The sequence below is a fragment of the Gymnodraco acuticeps genome, unplaced genomic scaffold (assembly GCF_902827175.1).
Source record: "Gymnodraco acuticeps unplaced genomic scaffold, fGymAcu1.1, whole genome shotgun sequence".
NCBI lineage: Eukaryota > Metazoa > Chordata > Actinopteri > Perciformes > Bathydraconidae > Gymnodraco > Gymnodraco acuticeps.
The window spans coordinates 777,012-797,848 of NW_022991040.1; the positions used below are offsets into that span (position 1 = coordinate 777,012).

The following is a 20,837-nucleotide window of genomic DNA, read 5'->3' on the forward strand; positions in this document are numbered from 1 at the left end:
TTCCCCATACCTAGGTTTTGGTCTAGCAGCTGTAGCTCACTGGCTGGGTGACTTGGCATTCTAACCATTACCGTATCCAATTACCATGCTTCTTCTCCAAAGTTGCTGAGTAGGTCTTATGCCATTATGTTCTCCATAATAAAAAGACAAAGGAAGAAAACAATAAAAAAGATGGCAAAGTGTTTTCTAAATGTACTGTAGGCATAAAACCAAGATACACCCAGCAACATTGGAAGTTAGTGTAATTCCTAAACCGAGAGGGGAAATCCTTGCAAGGATTTGGGGCGGATGATGTGTATTTGAGTTTTGTCGCTTTTACATTTTAGATTTGCATTGCAACTTTGCAAGTTGTGAGGATTGAATAAAAAATTACTATGGTGTAAATGTTCCATTGGGTGTTGTTGACACCAGTGAAAATAAAGGGTCTTGCAGTGTGCACTGACAACCCAGTCTCACAGCATTTTCTGTTATAGTCATGAAATGTTGTGACGACCCCTGCCTCACTATCTCTGGTGGTGGGTATGCGTGTGTGTGGCCCTTTAATGACTCTCCCTCTGTGTGTGCTCACGGGAATTGAGGACACCTGGCGGCTGGAGCTAGCCGGATAAAGGACTGGACCGGATCTCGCTCTCTCTCTCTCTCTGGCAGGAGGACGCAACGTGAAGAGCAGTCACGACCAGCTGACCTTTTGTTTCGCCTGTTTGTGTACTTCAGCAGCAGCCAAATAAACTCTTTTTTTTCTATTCACGCTCTCGTTTCTGTCGCGCGTTTGTTGTGGCTGAGAGCCAAGCCATGACAGCTGGGGGCTCGTCCATTCCGGTAAGGTAAGCTGGTGTTGGGAGTTAGTTCATTATTTGTGCGGAGTTTCCCCTGGTAGGTTATAGCGACGGTTCCCTTGGGATCGTTGGGCAGGGTGTTTAATGTTGTGGTGAAAGTGGCTGAAGCCTCGGCTTGGGGGCATGGCCGTGGTCGCAGTATTGTTGCTAGCTTGCTAGTCGCTTTGCTGGGCCAGCGGTCTCCAGTGCATAAGTACCCGCCGCAAGTAACTACATGAAGACTAGGGAGGAGATTAGTTAGTGGGTGCCGCAGTTAGTGGGGGAACTCCAATCATTTATTTTTTTGCTTTTCGTCTCAGTGTAAGCTCCGGTGTTCTGTGATAATATGGCAGATGTAGACGCATTTATCAGGGCTCCATCTCAGGAAGCCCTTGACAATTTCTCAATGGAGCAGCTACTCGTAATTGCTGAACATTTCTCGGTTAAAATCGTCGGCGATAAGAGGCTAAAAAGCACTATAAAAGACTCTATTGTGACGGCATTAGGTGAAACGGGAGTGTTTCCGGCAGAGAAAATAGGTGTGTTGTTAAAACCACTGTTTCAGGCTAGTTCACTGTCCTTTGAGCAGCAGAAGGAGATGTTATTGTTGCAGCTGAATCATGACAAAATGAAGCATGAGATGGAGGTTGAAAAGGAAATTGCAGTGGAGCGGATACGGCAGGAGACTGAGAGAGCCAAACTGGATATGGAAGGACAACGTGTTTCTATGGTCAGAGATGATGCGGCGTTGGGTGAGCGGCAGGGGCGGATCTAGACAAATATTCATGGGGTGGCAAGAGGGTGGCAGGAGATTTTGAGGGGTGGCATCCCCTGACAGAAGTATATGCTGATTGAAATCGCAATCATATCAATCAATTAGGGGTGTAACGGTACACGTACCCGTACTGAAATTATTCGGTACGGTCCCTTCGGTTCGGTACACGTGTGTACCGAACGAATATAGCGTTAAACGTAAAAAATTGAGAACAACTTTCTGGAAGTAATCTCAGGTATATATCATAGAGCGACCAAGTCATTTCATTGGACGAGAGGCATACTATGAGAGCTGGTCACAGGGATGTGTTCAAATGTAGTCAGTAATTTGAGGAACTGTCGAAATGGCGAACGTAGATAAAGTTGAGCTGAAAATCCTCCAGCATCATTGAAGTCTCCGGTTTGGGAACATTTTGGTTTCGCAGTTACGTACAAGGATGACGGACAAAGACAGGTGGACCGAACCAAAGCTGTTTGTCGGCATTGTTCAACTAAAATTGGTTACGCGGCTGGCAATATATCAAACTTGCACACTCATTTGAAAAGGCATCACCCGAACGTGAATATCACCGGTACCAAAAGAAAAAAGACTGAAGTGCAAACCCAACTCCCGCTAGCATTTAAGCCTCCACCACTTGCGGAAAGTTCAGACCGAGCCAAAAGCTATTACAAACGCCAAGTATCCTTATGTTGCCATGTTAGCAAAGCGCTACCTGGCTGTGTCTGCTACCTCTGTCCCTAGAGAGGGTGTTCTCCACAGCAGGAGACATTGTTAGTGCCAGCAGATCTGCCCTTTCGGCAAGCAATGTGGAGAAGTTCATCTTTCTTTAAAACAACATGAAAATACAATGAAAAGCAAGTCCTAATGTCAAGCTGGCTGCTTAGGTACTAGTAGTTCAAATACAGATTATTTCAGTTCATCGAAAAGCTGCACCTTAATGTTTATTTTATTATATTTTGTATTTATTTGAATACATTAGTCAGTTTAATAATAATTAAAAACAAATATTTAATGTTTTGTGATAATTTTTTCTGATGTACCGAAAACGTACCGAACCGAACCGTGACCTAAAAACGAGGTACGTACCGAACCGAAATGTTTGTGAACCGTTACACCCCTACAATCAATGTTAACTTGGAAAGCCACAATATTAATATTTTAACTCATTCACATAGGTGATATTATTGTGGCACATCAGTAAAGCCTTACATATACATATATAAGGTGGCAGACGTAATTTAATGAATTTTAACTGAACAATAACTGAATGAGTTTGTCTCACTCTTAGACCAGCAGGGCAACCAAATATATACAGACTGCTGCAATAAGTACATTAATTAACTGTCTCATCGATGTTTGTCTGAATATGATAATATTAACAATCATAGTATTCCTATCAGCTGTCAATCACTGTTAATAAATAATAATAATAATAATAATAGATTTAATTTGTTAGCGTTTTTACAGGTGCTCAAATACGCTTTACAGATATAGTGAAGAACTGTTATGATTCACATATTCATTTATTATTGAATAAACTATATTTTTTGGAGGAGTTAATGATGAATGTTCATCAAGATGCTTACTCACCCTCCTTCAAATTTGAAAAACAAGTAATTATATCATTATTGATAAACAGTTACAACCTTGACTTTACATCAGAAAGAACAAACATTAAAGAAGTGACTAACTGCATCAGTTAGGGTTAAAAAACGTGTATTCAGCTAAAACATCGCTGCAGTTATTATCCAGTGGAAGGTCATTACCTACTGGCCTAGTTAAATCAAAGTGGTTACTTTCTGTTGGCTGGGCAGTGTAGTTTTACACACCGTCTTATTTTACTTTCTCAGGACTTAAAACTGTTTTTTGGGGGCAGACCCCCTCAAAGAAAAAAATATATACACGCATACAAGGTCATCATCTTAACAGTTTGTTATTCTCATCGAGTCATCCGTGAGCAGAGCATCAAGTTGGCATGTCTATTACAGCTGAATGCGGCGTTTACTATTTTGTTCAGCAAAACGCCTCATAAATGTATTAAGATCAACAGCTGTAGTGCGTTTTGATTCAATGCTGAGTACAGCCAAACTTGACATTCTCTTCTCTGTCATTGTAAACCGCAACTACCTCATTCCTGCAGTGCTTGGGTCCGAAAGGCTTCTCGTTTTGCGCCGTCCCCCGTTAAAGTGAATTCGCCACCAATCATATTTCCACTCTCGCGCCAGGACCGGGGGAGGGGTTACATGACGTGCATCTTGTGCTGCATTCACTTGCACTCGGACATTAGAGACTTTCTCTCATAAATGTCCGATGAGCCACAACTTTTCTTTCAAAACAAAGATGCCAACTGGGGTGGCAGCTGGGGTGGCAAGGTTATTGTTTAGGGTGGCAGTTGCCACCCCATGCCACCCCGGTAGATCCGCCCCTGGTGAGCGGCATGGTGAATAGGTGCCCAGGTCCCATAATCGGTTCGATGCTAACAACTTGCGCTTGTTACCGCAATTTAATGAAAGTGATCCTGACACTTTTTTTTTGCTTTTTGAACGGGTAGCTAAGGCTAGGGATTGGCTGGATGCAGACTGTGCCCTGATGCTTCAGTGTGTGCTCACAGGAAGAGCACGGTCTGCATATTCCGCGTTATGTCTGGAGGATAGCTCTAGCTATGTTAAAATAAAATTGGCGGTGCTTAGAGCATATGAACTCGTTCCTGAGGCTTATCGACAGCGTTTTAGGTCCTTGGAGAAAAAACAGGGTAAAACATATGTGGAAATGGCGAGGGATTTGTCGGTTCATTTTAATCGTTGGTTAGCTGCTCTGGACATCACTTCTTTTGACAATTTGGGTGAACTCATGATTTTGGAACAGTTCAAAAACATTCTTCCTGACAACATTGCTACTTATATAATAGAACACAGGGTTACTTCGGTGTCCGAAGCTGCGGTGGCAGCGGATGAGTTTGTGTTACTTCATAAGGGCAGGTTCGGAGGGCGCGCTGGAGCTCTACCCGTTTTTGAAGGAAGACCAAACGCCTCTGTCATGTAAATCTTCTGAAACCCTACCACAAGCGGGAGGTTAACACAGACACAGAGGTGGAGAAGGATAAAGTGCAGCCGGCTGTGGTGGTGACACATGGTTTGACGCATGAGGGAGATATAGTGCCCGAACCTGATGATAGTTTGCTCTGTGGTCGTTTGAGAAATTCGGAATCGCTAGATAATTTAGACGGGTTGTTGTCTCATTTGACGGCATCAAGACGTGAGGAATTATCAGCATTGGTACACAAATATCTGTCTGTTTGGAGACACTCCTTCGCAAACTGACTGGGCTGAGCATGATATTGATGTTGGGGACGCTCAGCCGATTAAGCAACATTTTTATCGCATGCCACCAGTTAAGCGCAGTCGGTTGGATGCAGAGATTAATTACATGGTGGAGAATAAAATTGCTGTCCCATCAGCATCTAGTTGGGCGTCTCCATGTATTTTGGTGCCAAAGCAGGATGGGACACCTAGATTCTGTACTGATCTAAGAAAAGTGAATGCGGTGACAAAATCAGACTCTTTTCCTTTGCCACGGATGGATGACTGTATAGATCAGGTGGGGTCTGCAAAGTATGTTAGCAAATTCGATTTGCTTAAAGGGTATTGGCAGGTCCCCTTGTCTAAGCGGGCACAGGAAATAGCAGCATTTATCAAACCATCTGGACTTTATTCATATAAGGTAATGCCGTTTGGGTTAAAAAATGCTCCTGCTACATTCCAACTGTTGATGAATCGCGTGGTGTTGGGTTTAGAGGGCTGTACGGTGTATCTAGACGATTTGGTAATTTGCAGTGATACTTGGACGGCTCATGTTCAGCGCATCGAGAGGTTGTTTGAACGGTTGACAGAGGCACATCTGACTATTAATTTGGCCAAATGTGCCTTTGCAAAGGCCACAGTGACATACCTTGGTCATGTGGTGGGTCAGGGTTGTGTGGCTCCAGTTCTGGCCAAGGTCAGGGCAATATCTGAATACCCACAGCCCACAACCAAAAAGGAACTCCAGAGATTTTTGGGTATGGTGGTTTACTACAGGAGGTTCTGTGAACATTTTTCCACTAGTGTTTCCTCTGACGGAACTTCTTAGGGCTAAGGTAAAATATACTTGGTCGGTCGACTGTCAGAGAGCGTTTGATAGTGTTAAGTCTCTATTGTGCTACTCTCAGGCGTTAGCGGCTCCATGTTTTGATCGTCCTTTTAGTCTCCAAGTAGATGCAAGCCAGGTGGGAGTCGGTGCGGTTCTGCTCCAGGTTGACAAGGGGGGGGGGGTGGAGAGACCCGTCAGTTTCTTTTCAAAGAAACTTAACAGTTACCAAAGGAATTATTCGGTGATTGAGAAGGAGGCGTTAGCACTCATTTGGGCGTTGCAGCATTTCACTGTATATGTGGGAGCAGGAGGACCAATTTTGGTTTACACAGATCACAATCCCCTGACCTTTTTGCATTCAATGAAGTGTCCCAACCAAAGGCTGACGAGGTGGTCTTTGTTTCTTCAGGCTTACAACCTTGATGTTAGGCACATTAGGGGATCCCACAATGTTATTGCTGACGCGCTGTCACGTGCTCCATGGCACTAAGCAGTTATTAGTTTGACCTTGATGTGTATATATATATATGGACTGTCATACTGTGATAAATCTTTCTCGCTCTGCCCATGTTTTTTAAAGTGCTTCTCAGATACTGGTGTTGCTAAATGTGTGGCAGGGTGCTGAAGGCGAGGATTGCGGTGTGAAGGTGGTGTATTTCATGGGGGTTCTGGGGGAGTGCCATATGTGTGGTTTTGTTTTCCATGACTTTTTCCTTTGGGATGGGGTTGGTGTGTGGTGCCGGTGGCCCTGGGGACACCGACTTTAAGGGGGGGGGGGGTGTGACGACCCCTGCCTCACTATCTCTGGTGGTGGGTGTGTGTACCTTTAATGACTCTCAGAGGGTGTGTGCTCACGGGAATTGAGGACACCTGGCGGCTGGAGCTAGCCGGATAAAGGACTGGACCGGATCTCGCTCTCTCTCTCTCTCTCTCTGGCAGGAGGACGCAACGTGAAGAGCAGTCACGACCAGCTGACCTTTTGTTTCGCCTGTTTGTGTACTTCAGCAGCAGCCAAATAAACTCTTTTTTTTCTATTCACGCTCTCGTTTCTGTCGTGCGTTTGTTGTGGCTGAGAGCCAAAACACGATTTCACCGTACTTTTCGTGTCACATAGAACGATTTTAAAAACAATGTATTTCTATTTGTGGTATCTTTCTTGCCTGCACCACATTTTTTGTCAGGGCAAGAGTCTGGTCTTGGGAGCTGTGTGGTTTATCAACTTTTGTCTTAGTCAATATCAAGCCACAATAATTGTCTTTTCTTCTTTATTTTTATTGTATAATGTCTGACCTTTTTGCCGTCAGTGAAGAAGAGACAGAGCCAGAATACTCAGAAAAGTTATTTCCTTCTAATTTGTTATTCTTTTCTAAACCACACACTCTTATTTACTCAACAATAAGTAAGAATGATATTTTTATATTAAAATCGTTCTCTGTTACACAAACAATGGGAAATTGTGTTGCTGTACACTAATCAATAGATTACATTTCGTGACTATAACACGAAATGCCGTTAGACCGGGTTTGCATGTAATAGTGACACTATAAAGGTATTACAATAACATACTTTCTACAAAACCCATTTTATCCTTATTGATAGTTTAAAGATGAAATGACTTTGGGGTTGATAAGGCCAAAATAGTAGTTGGAACATGTAGTATTTTTTATTTCTAACAGATTAAAAAAATAACAAATGTGAAAAAACAGAATACCGTATTGTTAAAATACAGTATTTATCCACATTCATGATACAAAAAAAGTCTTCATATTAATAATAATAATACACATGTAGTATTGAGAGCATCTTTGTATTACTGCCTGTAGTCTGTGCTGTGGTAGTGTGTGGCCATTTCGATTTCATCAGACAGAGATCAGTCATTTACTAAAGAGCAGTGTAAGAGAAAGAGACAGTTCTGGTTATGAGGGGTGCAAGCTGATCAAGGTAGGAGGATAGTGTTGTACGTTATTGCAAAGATAACTGAGATTTAGGAACATTTGAATGGCAGTTGCTTATATTAAGGTGTGGCGTTTTCTACACGCATATTTTACCGGCGTAGTTTTCTTTATGATTTTACTTGTGATGGCCACATGTAGCCCATGTATTGATTCCATCCGATAGCTGCAATAATACAAAACAACAGGAAAACGTCTGCCTCTTCACAATGGTCAACAACAGTGAACGGATGGTCATTAAAGTAAGGTCAAATAAACAGAATCACACTAAGCCTGGTTAGTGTTGCCTGACTTTATATAAGTGTTTTTTATAATGCAGCGTCCACACGGTGCCAACTTACCAACCCTCCCGATTTTCGCGGGAAACTCCCGATTTCATTGCCCTCTCCCGGTTTCCTCCCAGGGTCATATTTCTCCCGCATTTCTCCCGATTTCTGACAACATCAGAGTTACTCACGACTGTTTCCACTCGGACTTTAATACAGCTCCACCATTGTTTGGTTTCCATGGAAGCACGTCTCGTTAGTAGTGCGCGCAACTGAAAGTCTGAGAGGGTGAGGAAGATAGTCACAGAAAACAGAACAAGAATCGACAACTCGACCCTCGGCTAACTCCTTTCCTGTAAAATACAGGCCCAGCCCACACATATGCTCCATCAAGGATGGTGCTACAGGCCGCAAGGCAGTGCACTTACAACTACATTAATCCAATACAGCTCCACTAGCACCCCCCCCCCCCCCCCCCCCGGTGGTTTTTAAATGCTCCCGATTTCTGAGGTCTCAAGGTTGGCAAGTATGGGTGGCGTGCGTTAAAGCTTGCCGGTGGGCGAGTCTGAAACTCGACCAACAACCAATTACATGAATCTCCCGCCCCGGACACACAAGCACGCAGTTTGATTGGCTAGAGCTTGAACTGGCATATGATTTGATTAGCTGGCGCTTCCGTCGAAGCTTCAAAAGTTGAACATTGTCGCGATGCAAAGGAACCACAATGCAGTTCGGCAAAGCGTGACGTCACGCCCATAGTGAATGGGCAGAACTGCATTGTGGTTCCGTCGCTTCGCTTTGCTCGCCTTGCTCGCTTCAAAAGTAGAGCAATGTTATACTTTTGAAGCCCACCGTCAAGCTTCAAAGCACGCTGCCGTGTGGACGCTGCGTAACCCCTCGATTCCACCGGATGCGTCTGTGTTGCGTCATCGGCTGCACCGCGGTTTTGGTCCGACCTCCTCCGGCGTCATACCCTACCGGGCGCGTTTCAGGAGCGTTTCAGAAGCATTTCAGAAGCGGAGCGTCTTGGGTGCCGGCTCGCAGTTTTTGTTGATTTGGGCATTTTCTGGACAGGCTACTTTGTACAGACAAAGTTAATAATAATTGTAATATTCCAGTTATAAAAGACATGAATCAAAGATGTGTTGCTGTATTTCAGTGGGAAAAAAATGCATTCATCATCATAATTAATATATATAATTTACACAGTGCCTGTAAACCGGAGGAGAACGCTGGCATTTCTCCTCCTACTTGAAAGACTACGGAGGGATAGGGTCTGCAAAATTAGTTTATTTTGGCGATCGACTGGATGCTCTTACCGGTCCACTTCCTGCCCGGTGCTATGCAACGCGTCGCGTCGAAAAATAGACTTGCATCCTATTTTTAGCGGAGCCCAGCGCCGGTACGCTTCTGGGACCCTTCTGAGCCGTAACGCGGCGCGTCTGGTGGAATAGCACCCATTGACTAGACTGGCCGCGATAATGGCGAACGTCGCGGCGCAGCCGTAACACGGCCGTAATGCGGCCGTAATGCGGCCATAACACGACGCAGACGGACCCGGTGGAATCGAGGGTTTAGTGCGTGGTTGCGCTCTAGTCACTTTGCTCAGCGCTACTGCTTGTTACAACTTGTATTCGCTGTACTCAACTGTTATTGCTCAAGTTAATCTCGACCCCCTCCAATGTAAGCGTGACGTATTTGGTTCTTAGATCTTGCCTGGTTGCCGACTCCAGCAAAGGTCAATTGTGTCTAGAGTGCGCCATCTAGTGGGATAAGCTGAAATGCCGGGTATTGCAGGAAAAAGGCAAAATTAATGCGGTCTTTACTACAATTTGGACAATTTTGTACCAATATTCGGCGGGCCGGATTAAAAAAACCAACGGGCCGTATATGGCCCGCGGGCCTTAGTTTGCCCATACCTGCTCTATATATAATGTATTTGGTGGTAAAGGGTGGCAATTAAACAAGCAAAAACATCAGGGTTTGTTTTTTTCAAGTAATGATATCCATTCAGGGAGGTGAGTGTAGTTATCCAAGCTTTGTTTGCCAGGATTAAGCGAATGAGCAGCAAACACTAACATTGATGTAAATTAAACATCAATCAGTTGACAGCCCTAATATATACATATTTGTCAAGTATTTCATTCACACATGGGTATAAAAGATAATGTTACCATGTGGTTATTTGATATAGTAAGTAGGGCCGGGACTTTAACGCGTTAATTAAGATTAATTAATTACACAAAAATTAACGCGTTAAAAAAATTAACGCATTTTAATCGCACTTATTTTTGCACCGCGGAACGTTTCTCACTGGATGAGTTTCAGGCGTACCGATTATACTGGAGCACCAACTAACGTTCATGACTTCAGACAACAACAAACCACAGTGAACAACAGTGGGAAATGTTCTTTTAAAAAACGGACGGATGGAAGCGTCGATAAGAGCACGGTTGTGTGCAAATTATGCAAAAAGGAATTCGCATATCACCGCAGCACATCAAGCCTCAAGTATCACCTCAATGCAAAACATATAGCAGCTAGCGTGGAAGCTAGCGTGGACGTTAGCCTCTTTTATCGCGTTCACACCAAAAAGAGCCGGTACTAAAATTAGTTCATGAGAACCTTTTTACCCCCACGAAAGTCCCTGCTAGAGAGCAGAGAGCTGCTAGAGAGCAGGGACTTTCGTACGGCTCTCTTGTGAGAAAAGAGCTATATTTCTGATTGGCTGGGAGGATTGCAAACCACGCCCCGTAAAACTCCCAAAAAGTTTTGTGAAGCCGCCATTTTATTATCCTCGCATTAGCATTATTAGCATTAGCCTAGCGCAGAAACGCAGAGAGACTAACTTATGGCAACACACAATAAAACATGGGAGCGGTGGAGATGAGGAGGTGTCGGCGTTCTGGCGATTTACTCGGAAGGCTTCAGTAGAAGCTGCTGGGAGTCCCAGCAGCTTCTACTGAAGCCAGTCCCCAACTCCGGGGACTTCCGGCCGGGGACTTTGGGCGGCAGTATACGCCGTGAAGTGGTTTGCGGCCTGCCAGTAAACCCAAAGCAGAAGAAGAAGAAGTGACGTCAGCGGCTTCATTTGCCTAATCCACCCCCAGGTTCAAAGAGTTCTCATGAAATAAGTTCTCATGAACCTTTGTGGGAAAAGTACTGCGGTGTGAATGCGCCTAATGGTATACTAAAATCCATGTGAAAAAAATTGCTTCTCACTGTTCTTAGGTCAAATATTTATATGTGATTAAAAATGCGATTAATTTCGATTAATTAATTACAAAGCCTCTAATTAATTAGATTATTTTTTTTTAATCGAGTCCCGGCCCTAATAGTAAGTATTCCTTTTTTTCAACACCAGTAAACAGGAAAATACCACATTAGCGGGTTAAAAGCACCCTTGTTAACAGACTGAATTGAACCCCTCGTGAGGGCACTATGTGTAGTTTAACAGTGTATTCTAACTGTGTATTGTAACATTTGTGATATTGGGCTATATAAATAAGCATTGATTGATTGATTGATTGATTGATTGATTGATTGATTGATTGATTACTCCTGCTGTCTTTAGGCTTTGAGCTGCAGTTCCACCTTGGTCCTACCCTCCAGGGTAAAGATGTCCAGGTTTACACCAACTACCCTGCAAAAGGCCACAAGTTTGATCGCCTTAAGTTTCATCCTTTGGACTGGTTCTACCCGAACGGATGGGAGGATGACTGTGATAAATACTGCAGACTGGACCTAATCGTAGCTGGATCCTATCAGTACTATTTCTCCTGTGGGTAAGTCACTTTGTTGCTGCTACCGCATTCATATATTCACTAATTAGTGAACATTGAATGTCAAATGCTTAATATTTATTACCAATATTAAGAATTACTAATATTGCAGTCACTTCCCTAACGTAATAAGGTTGTTAATCTATCTAAATCTAAAAAGTAATTTGTGGATATGTTATGTGTGCACAATGCTTTTATAAACAAATGAAAAAGAAAGGATATGCAATCCAGTCTTATTTTTTCCAATATTTGGAAAGAGAGTTCTTGAGTCCCTCTTTCATTATCTCCCCAAATATTTTTAATTTTATAGAAATGTCAAAAGGCATGTTTGAGGGAGTCACTCTGTATCCCTACAATAATAAAAGATTGTGATTCATTTATGCTGAATTGAACCGAGATTTCTATTTGTGGTAATTTAGTATGTGAGTTGTAAACATTCTTCCCATTTTTCTTTTCCGTCCTTTGCACCACGTTCTTTATTCCATTTGTCGTATATGTTTTCTAGCAATTCTTCATTGTTCTCAGCTTTGGTAAGAATATAACATACAGCACTTACTAATCGTCTTTTTCAGCAGCTGTTTTTAATATTCTCTCTGTTGAAACTCTTTCCAAGGTAAATATTTTCTGTTTTGCAATATATTTTTGCACATGTTTCAGAAATTCAGTCTTAAGGTTAATATTTATTCTGTAGTTCCCGAAAAATAAGTACTGAATTCTCGTTTTTGATATATTTTACTGAATTAAATCCACTCACCCAGTGTGTCCCATACTGTGGCTGTATCACTTCTACCTGCCTGTGTGACTAAGCGTGGACTCTGTTTAGCAAGATTGTGTTTGTTAGGGTTAGTTAAGCCAGATAACAAAAACAAATCCAGTTTATGTTGAGCTTCGTAGTACAGGCCTGTGGTCCATTGGGCACGGCATCCTTGTACCTCTGATTTATCTTCCCATAGTGCCGAGAAATAACAAAAAACAAAATCTATCACTTTGGAGCGCAGGCCAGTCTGGAGAGAGGGCCACTTTGTGTGTTTAGGAACCAATAACCAAACCGCTACAGAATCAGCTACAACTATTTCTTAACATGTACATACTGCATACATTTCCAATCTATCGGGTGTTCACGCATTTATTGAGATGTATCCTTTTGTCTCTGAAAGGGATAAAGAGAAAGTGAGTGGTGGTTACATTGTCGTCGATCCTGTGTTGAAATTGGGAGCCAACAATGAAATCCTCCCACTGGACTGCATCAGCAGCCAAAAAAACGTGGCCAAGTGCCTCGGCCCATTGGACAAATGGCTTGACAAGCTCAGGTTCGCAAAGGAGACTGGTATGTACAAACTAACAAACTAACAAGTCAATTCTATAATTCAGTAGGGAGTTTTTTCAACTCTGTTTAAACTTGGAATCAAATTTCAGATGAAGTTGACAGCTTTAAATACAAGTGTTAATGACCAACAAGAAGCATTTTAATCCGATCGCTCACTATTGCCTCACGATTAAACAAAGAAAGGGATTTTGTAATCCCATAAATATAGTGTGTTTTAGATGACTTGACAAGCATGTGGATATGAGAGGGATGAATGTATGTCCGGAGAGCAGTCCATTTGTGTTACAAATAGGAATGTTAATGCCAAGTTTAAACAGGGTCTTTGGTGCTTTTAGCGCATTGTTGTGATTCTCTATACTGCAGCTTGACTGAATGGTCCAATCGTAATGCTCTCACCAACCATTGCTCTGGCAGCAGGCGGCTGTTTTCATGGAAATAGCTCTGATAAACATTGTAAACTATCTGTCAAGATAGGCAGCAAAGAAGTAAAACATATTTTGGAGTTAAATTAAAGTTCTGTTCATTGACACAAAGATGTGCTAATTCAGTGCAGAAAGTTCAATTTATATATGCCAGAACCGTTCAACTGCATTAAAACTGTTATAAATATAAACAGTTAGAACAAAATATAGAAAATGGTTATGAATTCCAAATGACTTGTGCTGTAGTCCTGTTACCTTGTCTGTCCTACCTTATATTACCTATTGTTGATGTCTTTGAATATGACTCCCTCTCTCTCAGAGTTAAACAAAGTAATGACTGATTAAAAAAAATATATGATTTATTTTATTTATCACTTTTGCCTCTGCTCTGCGTAGGCTACAACATGGTTCACTTCAGCCCGCTACAAAAGCTTGACGTGTCGGGCTCCTGCTACCCCATAACTGATCAGCTGAAGTTAAACCCTGACTTTTCACCTGAGGGGAAGCACTATACCTGGGGAGACATTGGTAATCTGGTGGAGACACTGAGAAAAGACTGGAACATGCTCTGCATCACTGATATGGTCTTTAATCACACAGGTAAAGTCACTGATGACTGTGTCATTAATTGATCATGTAATGTCCCTTTCATACTGAATATATTTCTCTTATATTGTTTACGTGCTCTGCTGTGATCACTGGGCAGCAGTTGAGTCTGACAATTTGTAATTTGTAACAGATTTTCTAAAGGCTCCATACTGTGCATATATTACTAATCTTAAATTATATCCAGACTAGATTTATTCACTTCATGCAAAGAGTTTGAGTCTGCATAAGTTTTTTTAAGTTGATGCAGTTATTAACAATATTTCTGAAACTTATAAAGTGTAATTTAAATGTTTAAAAATAAGCCTCATTCAGATTTGAACACACTTCCCAAACTACACCTTAGTTATCCAAATTTGACTTACATGTACTGTTGTACTGTAGTTCCTCTAAAGGAGTTAACTTTCTCAGTTTAACAATTACTTCTGAAATTAAATTGTAATGGTTAGAAGAACTGCTGATACAGGCCATACAACCTAACTTGTTTTAACAAGGCCAGTCATTAAGAACACATTCTTATTTACAAAGCACCCTTGCAAAAGGCAAAGCCTCTTTCGGGAATGTGTGTAATACGTGTTCCTCTGTGCTGTATCCTATTTGTAGCTGCTGCTGCAGTGACTGATGAGTGAAAAGTTATCTTGTCTTATTTTTAAAAAGGATAGTGGCAGTGCTGTGTATAGGGAAAATAACCCAGTTGGCTTTTCCAGGAGGCAGCTGGGGCTGTTGCATCACCTTCTCAGTTTCCTCATTGACATTTCGTCTCCATTCATGCTGAAGGTCAAATACATAGATAGACTATTGGCAACAGGGTGGACTTTGTCTGGAAATTACAGCCAGACTCCAGATGGAGAACATTCCCACTCACACATAGTGAGTTGATGTTTACAATTGTAATCATCAATATCATTTGAATTCAGTGTTTACGGTGGCCCTGAAGTGCAAAACACCACAGCATTTCAGAAAACTCTACAGCATTTCACAAAACACAACAGCATTTCACAAAACGCCACAGCAAAAACGCCACAGCATTTCACAAAACGCCACAGCAAAAACGCCACAGCATTTCAGAAAACACCACAGCATTTCACATTGGACGGAAAGGGTATTCCTTAGGGAGAACACTTTTTGTTTTTGATTGGACAGAGCCAGCCAGAGAAGCACTGCTGTGATTGGTTGTTTTTGCTGCCAGTCAAGAAATTACGCTTCGTGATTGGCCCAACACATCAGCCGTTAGCTGTTAGCACACACTCAGAGCTCACAGCTCCTCATATCTGTTCAGAAACTGGGGGGTATACTACGAAGCAGGATTTTCGCTTAGCCGGCTAAATTCAGGGAAAACTCCGGCTTTCCGGTCCTACGAAGCTGGTTCTCTTTTTAGCAGGCTAGATCTCCATGGTAACTTATGCTTAGCGGCTAACCTGGTCGGGACCAGGGGGGTATACTACGAATCTAGTTCAACCTATCCTGGATATGTTTTGAGTTATCCGGTTGACGTAATCCAAAACAAAGCCGCTCTCGCTAAACTGTCCTACAACGCTGGCTATCAACTCGTTCGCTCAAGCCAGCCGTGTCCTATCTAGTTAGGTCCGCGTTCACATGAAAGGGGTAGTATTTGGAGCATTCGACCAATCACAAACATGGAGAAGCGTACTGACAGCGCAGCGTCATACTTCCTCAATGAAAACTCAACTATAATATTAGTCAAATATGAAGAACTTAAACTTTAAACATCCATGACTTAAACACTTTATCCAGGATCAAAGCCATATAGCTGCACCTGCAAGGTGAATACAGCTGGTAACAGAACAAGTGTTTGAATGCGTACATTAATAGGTTTATGATATCACTGCCCCGTCTAAGACACGATCTGACTTTCATTACATTTGTCTCGAGTGTTTCGTCAACTTAATGTGTTGCTTAAAATAATACTTCTGCATACAGTAGCCTATGTGACACTGTGAGTGTTGCAAAGCCAGATATGGCTCAGCTGACTCAGATAATGAAATAATATGATACATTATGATGTGATATGAATGATAATGGGACATATCGACGTCTGCACTCACAGTGCCGCGGACTGTAGGCAACGTAATGTTACTTTGATCTGGTTACTTATGTTGTGGCAGATATTTAATTAAGCTTTCTTAACATAATAGTATAATAGTTATAATAGTCAGACTGCTCTGAAGATGGGAGGTGATGTTCTATTCATTTTCACGTTCACACAGTCGGTGATTTTGGCCGGCCGTCTTTCCTGCAACGGCAGTTTAAACTGTATTTCCTCCGCACACTGAGCTCTGATTGGTCAGCAGGCGTGGTGCTTTCGCTGAGTTGATCTCTTATCCTGGAACCTATCCTGCTTCGGAGCACAGACTAGGTTCCAGGATAAGTCACCATGGAGATCTAGCCCGCTAAAAAGTTTACCAGCTTCGTAGTACCGGAAATCCCAGAAGTTATCTTGCTAAACGAAAATCCTGCTTCGTAGTATACCCCCCAGGTTAGGTTGCAGGCTAAGAGCTCAACTCAGTGAAAGCACTGCCTGCTGACCAATCAGAGCTCAGTGTGCGGAGTTTAAAGCGATCAAGTCATATTACAGGAGAAAGGAAATACAGAAAAGCTGCCGTTGCAGGAAAGACGGCCGGCAAAAATCACCGACTGTGTGAACGTGAACATGAATAGAATATCACCTCCCATCTTCAGAGAAATCTGACTATTATAACATTAGCGTTAAGAAATCTTACTTAAATATCTGCCACAACATAAGTAACCGGATCAGAGTAACATTAAGTACAGTCCGCGGCATATCACTTCATAATGTATCATATATTTTCTTATCTGAGTCAGCTGAGCCGTATCTGGCCGTGCAACACTCACAGTGTCACATACTGTATGCAGAAGTATTATTTTAAGCAACACATTACGTTGACGAAACACTCGAGACAAATGTAATTAAAGTCAGATCCACTCGTGTTTTAGACGGGGCAGTGATATCATAAACCTGTTAATGTCCACATTCAAACACTTGTTCTGTTACCAGCTGTATTCACCTTGCAGGTGCAGCTATGTGGCTTGTATCCTGGATAAAGTGTTTAAGTCATGGATGTTTAAAGTTTAACTTCTTCATATGTCTAATATTATAGTTGACTTTTCATTCAGGAAGTATGACGCTGCGCTGTCAGTATGCTTCTCCATGTTTGTGATTGGTCGAATGCTCCAAATACCACCCCTTTCATGTGAACGCGCACCTAACTAGATAGGACACGGCTGGCTTGAGCGATCCACTTGATAACCCGCGTCGTAGGCAGTGGCGACTGGCACAGCCCCACCTAGTGTCAGCAGAAAGTATTACAAATAATGATTACAACAAAATACAAAAAATAAATTAAAAAATATATAAAATATATTTTAAGATCATGTTTAATCATCTGATTCGTCTGTACATTGCTGTTTTAGTCTGTGTTCTTCTAATTAGTGTCTACAGTGTGTGCCTATTGAGCTGTTCAGAGCCATGTGGGACAAAACCCGATCCTGCCCCTCCCTCTCACTGTCTAAGTGAACGGTGACTGTAAAAACTACACTGCGCATGCTCAGAGTATTTTCCTATTTAATGTGTGTGGCAAACAATAATGACCATAGCTGCCATCCCCACCATACGTCATCTCACATAATTCAGAGCTGATTGGCTGTACGTGTGCCGCGAAAAGTGTGGTGTGTGAAGAGGAGGAGAGAGAAGCGTCCTAAAACCAGGAAGTAAGCTGCGCATGGCTTCCCTCCACAAAAAAGCAATGAGATTTCTCCATAGGATTTTAGAAAATAGCTCAAAATAAGATCTGTGGGAAACGTAGCTGTTAGATAAATGTACGTTTTGTTCAGCCGGATAATATCCACATGTCTACCCTACTTTTATCATTTTCGAATCATAAATCCATCATTTAGATTTATGATAGACTTTTGAAACTACAAGAAGATAAGGAGGACTTTTACAAAAAAGTAATAGACATTTTTCTCCAGAAGGATAGGCAAATGGACTTCATCTTCAAGTCAAGGTAAGACCACCATTTTATTGAAAATGGGATCTTACTAAGAGAGAACAATTCAATATTTAAATAATAACATTACATTTTTTGGGTATCCTTCTGTTGAACTGTCTGTTTAAAATTAATTGAAGCATCAGACTAAAAAAGCTTTTGAAAATAATATTATATTTTGATTTAGGTCAAAATATAATATTTGTAAACCTGAAGAGTCAGTGCCAGTGCCTCACCAGCCATGAACTTCACTGCAGAAGCTTATATATAGACATCTGAGTTTGTTGTGCCCCACCACTTTTGTACATATAGAAACGCCACTGGGGTAGGACCGCTTAGCGAGAGCATGTATGTTTTGGATTAGGCCAACTCAAACATATCCAGGTTAGGTTGAACCAGCTTCGTAGTACAGGCCCCTGGACAAAAGTTAAACATATACAAAACACAGACTGTCTATGTCATGGCGAATACAGTCGCTGTTTTATTTATGTCTGTATGACGTTGTTGTGAGCGTGGACGGAGCAGCTACAGGTTAGTTTAGCCTGATCGATCCGATTCCGGATTTACATGGAGATACGCCCCACCCCCTCTCCAGCGTCTTGTTTGAATGACAGAAGTAAACACAGAATTAATGCTTTATTAATTCATGGTTTTTAAGGGGCTTATCTCCATGTAAATACTATGGTAGACTACCCAATATTCGCATCGCTCTAATCGCTCGAGTTTCACCGCGGCTGTCAGCTGTGTTTGCTCCTGTCATTCAAGCAAGTTGCGCTGGAGAGGGGGCGGGGCGTATCTCCATGTAAATCCAATGGGAGATACATACCAACTACAACAAAATTAACATATTTGACTGTGATTTAATTGTAATACATGTTTCAAAGTGATGCCGAAGCAACTACATACTGATAACGGTTAGTAAAAACCATGAATTAACGGTTTGACACGTCTGCAGACAAGACGGCAGGCGAAAAGCTTTTAAAATGCGTGTTTTCTGAATGGAATCGGATCCATCAGACTAAACTAACCTGTAGCTGCTCCGTCCACACTCACAACAACGTCATACAGACATAAATAAAGCAGCGACTGTATTCGCCATGACATAGACAGTCTGTGGTTTGTACATGTTTAACTTTTGTCCAGTTTCTGAACAGATATTAGGAGCTGTGAGCTCTGAGTGTGTGCTAACGGCTGATGTGTTGGGACCATAGACTGTATATATAAATGGACGTAGTGTCCGTGACGTCACCCATATGATTCTGCAGAGTTGCCGAGAAGCCCTTAGTAGGCGGAGTCGGCCACTAACGGCTTGACAGCAACGTCAGAGTCTAATCCCGCCTGCTCCAAATAAGGGCAAAGAGGCGGAGCCGAGGCGGGACCTGCTGCCTCCGAACTGGAAGTAAACAGAGCTAGCTCAGGCTAAGAAGCTAAGCTAACATGAAATACATGCATACCAAGTTACTGCTAACAGTGTAGTTCCCCTATATAAACGTTACATTCATAATCAAATGAGACAATCTGCAAGAGAATAAGCTATATTTTGTTATTCTTAATGCTTGTCATTCACACGTTAAGAAAATAAGTACCGATACATAGCAGAACAATTGTGGCGATGTTCAGCTTAATAAGCCTTGTGCAACATAATTTATTTAGCTAATACTACAGCAGGTGAACCAAGTCTGCGTTTCGCTGCATTCCTTGATCTCCAGTTATAACGACGGACTCCACCGCCCGGACCTAACGGAGCCGCAGTGGGCTAGCTCCGGGACACCGGCTGGAGCTAGCCCCCTGCGGCTCCGTTAGCTCCGGCGGCAACCACTGGGATAATTTGGTCCCCTATTAACATTTGCTCCCGTTTAGCATTATGGGCGTCATAGCCATAGCCTATAACAGTCTTACCCAAGGCTGAATCATAAACTAAAATGTATATGTATGCACAAAGGGTTACGTCCTTAGCTGGCTAATTATTTCACACACAGTGACGTCACGGGCTACCCACAATGCAACACGCGCCATATATATAAATACGCCATTTTCATGGAGGTGCAAATATCCTGGAAGTGCAAATATAAACAGCTAGCTAACGTAGCCAGGCAGAGCGCACTAGGTTTTTTTTCTGAATTAACGACCGAATAAATCGCTGCATGTCTTCGGATTACATCTCTGGACTTGAGGGGTGTGCTCTAGGTCGTTACCAGCGTAAACTAGAGCTGTGTGGGTTGTCGGATTGCCCTTACAGAGTGCCTGCAGATGTATGGAAAAACGACCCTCGAAAGTGGCCTTCGTCGATTTTGGCTGCATCTACGTCTAATTTCTGGAAACACCAGGTGAATACCCCACTTGTCACAATAATATTATCATGCCATTGCATATATGTGGTATTTTAGAGTTGACTAGATATTGATTAAGGCAATAGACTATGATATCCAGTACAGGAAGCTTAGCAACACCGGTGTACGGCTAAACCCTTGGCCTGCTTGCACCCATGGATGTATAATAAGAACTGGATACAGCTTGGGAGGTGGGGCCTCATTAATTCCTATGAGAGTTGCTCAATGGCGCATGATGACAAAATGGCCCAACTTTTGAGAGAGCGAAACATCACAGATTACCCGGCATGCCTGAGAAGTACCCGTATGTGCACTCATAGAGCATGCGCAACTTTACCACGCCGCCCAAAAGGCTTGTTCACATTAAGCACGTGAATTTGCGTACACGTAACAGCACCACGCGTTC

The 20,837-nt window shown here is 42.4% G+C and overlaps 1 protein-coding gene across 1 annotated transcript in view; it reads left to right on the top strand.

The window, feature by feature from the left end:
- LOC117559810 (glycogen debranching enzyme-like) overlaps positions 1-20,837 on the top strand; it is a 131,376-nt gene that overhangs the window by 896 nt on the left and 109,643 nt on the right. Inside the window, exons 2-4 of the mRNA XM_034236497.1 lie at positions 11,511-11,721; positions 12,876-13,045; positions 13,864-14,067. Coding sequence (XP_034092388.1) covers positions 11,511-11,721; positions 12,876-13,045; positions 13,864-14,067 — 585 coding nt within the window. The remainder of the gene's footprint in view (positions 1-11,510; positions 11,722-12,875; positions 13,046-13,863; positions 14,068-20,837) is intronic.